This window comes from Piliocolobus tephrosceles, chromosome 21, assembly GCF_002776525.5.
Source record: "Piliocolobus tephrosceles isolate RC106 chromosome 21, ASM277652v3, whole genome shotgun sequence".
Taxonomy (NCBI): domain Eukaryota; kingdom Metazoa; phylum Chordata; class Mammalia; order Primates; family Cercopithecidae; genus Piliocolobus; species Piliocolobus tephrosceles.
The window spans coordinates 42,772,119-42,776,311 of NC_045454.1; the positions used below are offsets into that span (position 1 = coordinate 42,772,119).

The 4,193-nt window shown below is 52.3% G+C and overlaps 1 protein-coding gene across 3 annotated transcripts in view; it reads left to right on the top strand.

The window, feature by feature from the left end:
• The window catches only part of DNMT1 (DNA methyltransferase 1), a 62,432-nt gene that overhangs the window by 25,885 nt on the left and 32,354 nt on the right, over window positions 1–4,193 (top strand). For all 3 annotated transcript variants that reach the window (XM_023194244.2, XM_023194246.2, XM_023194245.3), the window contains exon 10: window positions 1,719–1,806. In XM_023194244.2, coding sequence (XP_023050012.1) covers window positions 1,719–1,806 — 88 coding nt within the window. The remainder of the gene's footprint in view (window positions 1–1,718; window positions 1,807–4,193) is intronic.

Here is a 4,193-nt window from a genome sequence, read left to right on the forward strand (position 1 = left end):
TTTTTTTGAGACGGAGTATCGCTCTGTCGCTCGGGCTGGAGTGCAGTGGCCGGATCTCAGCTCACTGCAAGCTCCGCCTCAGCCTCCGGAGTAGCTGGGACTACAGGCACCCGCCACCTCGCCCGGCTAGCTTTTTGTATTTTTTAATAGAGACGGGGTTTCACCGTGTTAGCCAGGATGGTCTCGAACTCCTGACCTCGTGATCCGCCCGTCTCGGCCTCCCAAAGTGCTGAGATTACAGGCTTGAGCCACCGTGCCCGGCCCGAAGTTAACTTTTTAAATTTTAATTTAATTTAATTTAGAGACAGTGTCTCCCTCTGTCACCCAGGCTGGAGTGCAGTGGTGCAATCCCAGCTCACTGCAACCCCTGCCTCCCAGACTCAAGCGATTCTCCTGTCTCAGCCTCTCGAGTAGCTGAGACTTCAGGCATGCATCACCATGCCCAGCGAATTTTTGTATTTTTAGTGGAGACAGGGTTTCACCATATTGGTCAGGCTGGTCTTGAACTCCTGACCTCAGGTGACCCACCTGCCTCAGCCTCCCAAAGTGCTGGGATTACAGGGTGAAGTTAGCTTCGATTTCTCCTCCCAGCCCCAGGGCCCCCTCAGGGTTGGTCACACAGCTGTGTGTTGTGTGGTAGTGAAAGGCCATCGAGTGAGCAGCTGTGTCACTTACCTTTTGCCGTGAAAATGCTATGTGACAAATGACTCCAAGGCCAGAGGCCTAGAACAGCGAGCATTTTTCAAGCTTACTTGTCTACAGCTTGGTGGCTGTCGGCTGATCTTGAGCTAGCTTAGTGGGGACAGCTGGGCTGACCCAGCTCTGCCTCCACAATTTGGCCAGCCTGGGTACACACTTGTGGCTGTGCCAGATCACAAGGGCAGAAATGAAAAATAGCACTTTCTCAAACCTTTGTTGAAAAAAGTTGGGCCAGGTGCAGTAGCTCCCGCCTATAATCTGAGCACTTTGAGAGGCTGAGGCGGTTGGATCACTTGAGGTCAGGAGTTCAAGATCAGCCTGGCCAATATGGTGAAACCCCGTCTCTAATTAAAAATACAAAAAATTAGCTGGGCCCAGCTACTTGGGAGACTGAGGCAGGAGAATCACTTGAACCCGGGAGGCAGAGGTTGCAGTGAGCCGAGATCACATCACTGCACTCCAGCCTGGGTGACAGAGCGAGACTCTGCCTCAAGAAAAAAAAAAAAAAAAAAAAACAAAGAAAAGAAAAAACAATTAGCTGAAGCAAATGTTGAGAGTGAGCCTGAATCCAGAGGTGGGCAGAATACTCCACCTCAGCGGCAGGGCCCTGGCAGAGGGATAGGTGAAGACTCAGACCCCTGTGTGCAGTCAGCTGTCCACGGTCACTGACGCAGATCGCACATCAGCCCAGCTCTCCTCAGCCTGGGCAGGCCAGACACGGGTCTTCCTCTACCGCAGGCTGGATTCAGGCCACAGAAATCATGGCGTCCCCTTGTCCACTTTTTGTATTAAAGCACTGGCATCTCTGACCAACATTCAGATGGGGTATTGACGGTGTTCCTGAAGACCTTGAGTCCTGGAGTAGTAAATGCCCTCAGGGCTTCCTGCAGTGAAAACTGGAGAGGCAGCCTGTCCTCTGAACCTGGGGAGCTTGTGTCAACCCTTAGGGGCTGTTGGCCCTGGTGCAGGGCCCCCCCACCGAGCTGACCAGCCTGTGTGTGTGTTGTCTTCTGTGACAGAACACCCAAACAGAAACTGAAGGAGGAGCCGGACAGAGAAGCCAGGGCAGGTGTGCACGCTGAAGAGGACGAAGACGGAGATGAGAAAGTAAAGGCGGGATCTTTGTTTCTGAACTCCCCCTTGTTCTTCTGCTCCTATTTGCTTGCGCGGGAGGGTACAGGGTGGGGATCTGGGTTCAAGTCCAGCCCCATCCACCCAGGCTCCATGGGGTCATCCAGACTGTGGGAAGGTCACCTTTTCCTCCTCTTGGGGGCCGGGATTTGTGGCTGGGTGCCTGTGCCCGATGCCTAGTGAGCACTCAGTTGTCCTCTGTCTTTCACACTAGAGAGGGTCTGTGTGCACCTGGGCTGAGATGTGCGTAAAGCATCCTCTCCTGAGGCCTCACTGCTGAGAAGCCTTGATACACAGTCAGCTCTGACACACATGTCAGCCACACCTCAATTTCTTTCCTAGCCTCCTACGTTCTTCTGAGTCTAGCTCTCCCCCTGCCAGCCTCCCCAGTCTAGTTCAGCCAAGTGCATATGTTTAAACCCTAAAGCATCATGTGGAGCACTGCTGGGCCTCTGTCAAAGTACGGGACGGCCAGGTTGCCTGCAGGCTCTCCTGCATGAACTCCAGGGAAGGGAGCTAGGTCATCGGTGTGGGGCAGTGGGTTCCTATCTAAGAGACGCCAAAGACCCCAAGAGAGTCTCTGGGTTTCTGCCTGTTGCGATCTAGGGAGTGGAGCCCAAAGTCACGGGCTTGCTGGGTGGCGAGCACCCTCACTTCTGACCCAGTCGCCGATGGGTTTCCGTCCTCACCCTGTAGCTAGAGAGCCTTTGGTATTGCCTCCAGCCTCCTGTCCCTCACCTCTTCTGTCCAAATGTTGGGCACCTTACTGTCAGCACTTGCCTGGGATACCTTCAGACTGGAGTACTCACATTATTCCCTGCCCTCTATTGGAAACTGGCAGGGGCCTGAGCTCACACCGCCAACACTTTTGCCTCATGGTAGAAAAGGATGTGAGGGCTGCGCACGGTGGCTCACTACTGTAGTCCCAGCACTTTGGGAGGCTGAGGTGGGTGGATCACTTGAGGTCAGGAGTTTGAGACCAGCCTGGCCAACAGGGTGAAACCCCATGTCACCTAAAAATACAAAAATTAGGTGGGCCTCGTGGTATGTGCCTGTAATCCCAGCTACTTGGGAGGCTAAGGTAGGAGAATCACTTGAACCCAGATGGCAGAGGTTGCAGTGAGCCAAGATTATGCCGCTGCACTCCAGCCTGGGCAACAGAGTGAGACTCTCCAAAAATATATATAGTAATAATAAAAGCAGTGCCCAAAGAACAAGGATTGTTGGCTGCTCCACCCCAGGGGGCCACTTGCACAGGAGGTGTCGTCTCTGTCACCCAGGCTGGAGTGCAATGGTGCCATCACGGTTCACTGCAGCCTTGACCTCCCAGGCTCAGGTGATCTTCCCACCTCAGCCTCCCAGGTAGCTGGGACTATAGGCAGGCGCCACCATGTCCAGCTAATTTTTTGTTTTTTTTTTTTTTAAGTTTTTGTAGAGATAGGGTTTTGCCATGTTGCCTAGGCTGGTCTCAGTCAAACTCCTGGACTCAAGTTATCCACCTACCTCAGTCTCCCAAAGTGGCAGAGTGGTAGGATTACAGGCAGGAACCATTGTGTTCAGTCTGTTTGGTTCGTTCTTTTTTTTTTTTTTTTAAAGACAGTCTCCCTCTGTCATGCACTGGTGTGATCTTGACTCACTGCAACCTCCACCTCCCAGGTTCCAGTGATTCTCCTGTCTCAGCCTCCTGAGTGGCTGGGATTACAGGCATGTGCTACCATGCCTGGCTAATTTTTATATTTTTAGTAGAGATGGGGATTTACCATGTTGGCCAGGCTGGTCTCTAACTCCTGACCTCAAACAATCCACTTGCCTCAGCCTCCGAAGGTGCTGGGGTTACATGTGTGAGGCACCACACCCGGCCTTTCTTTTTGAGACAGGACCTTGCTCTGTTTTCCAGGCTAGAGTGCAGGAGTGTAGTGGTGCTATCATAGCTCACTGCAGTCTCCTGGGCTCAAGTGATCCTCCCACCTCAGCTTCCCAAGTAGCTGGCACTATAGGCATGCACTACTTTTTAAATTTATTTTTTGTAGGCCAGCCGTGGTGGCTCATGTCTATAATCCCAGCATTTTGGGAGGCTGAGGTGGGCAGATCACCTGAGGTGAGGAGTTCGAAATCAGCCTGACCAACATTGTGAAACCCCATCTCTACTAAAAATACAGAATTAGCTGGGTATGGTGGCACATGCCTGTAATCCCAGCTACTAGGGAGACCGAGGCAGGAGAATTGTTTGAACCCGAGAGGCAGAGGTTGCAGTGAGCCCAGATCACACCATTGCACTCCAGCCTGGGCAACAAGAGTGAAACTCTGTCTCTCTCATAGATAGATAGATAGATAGATAGATAGATAGATAGATAGATAGATAG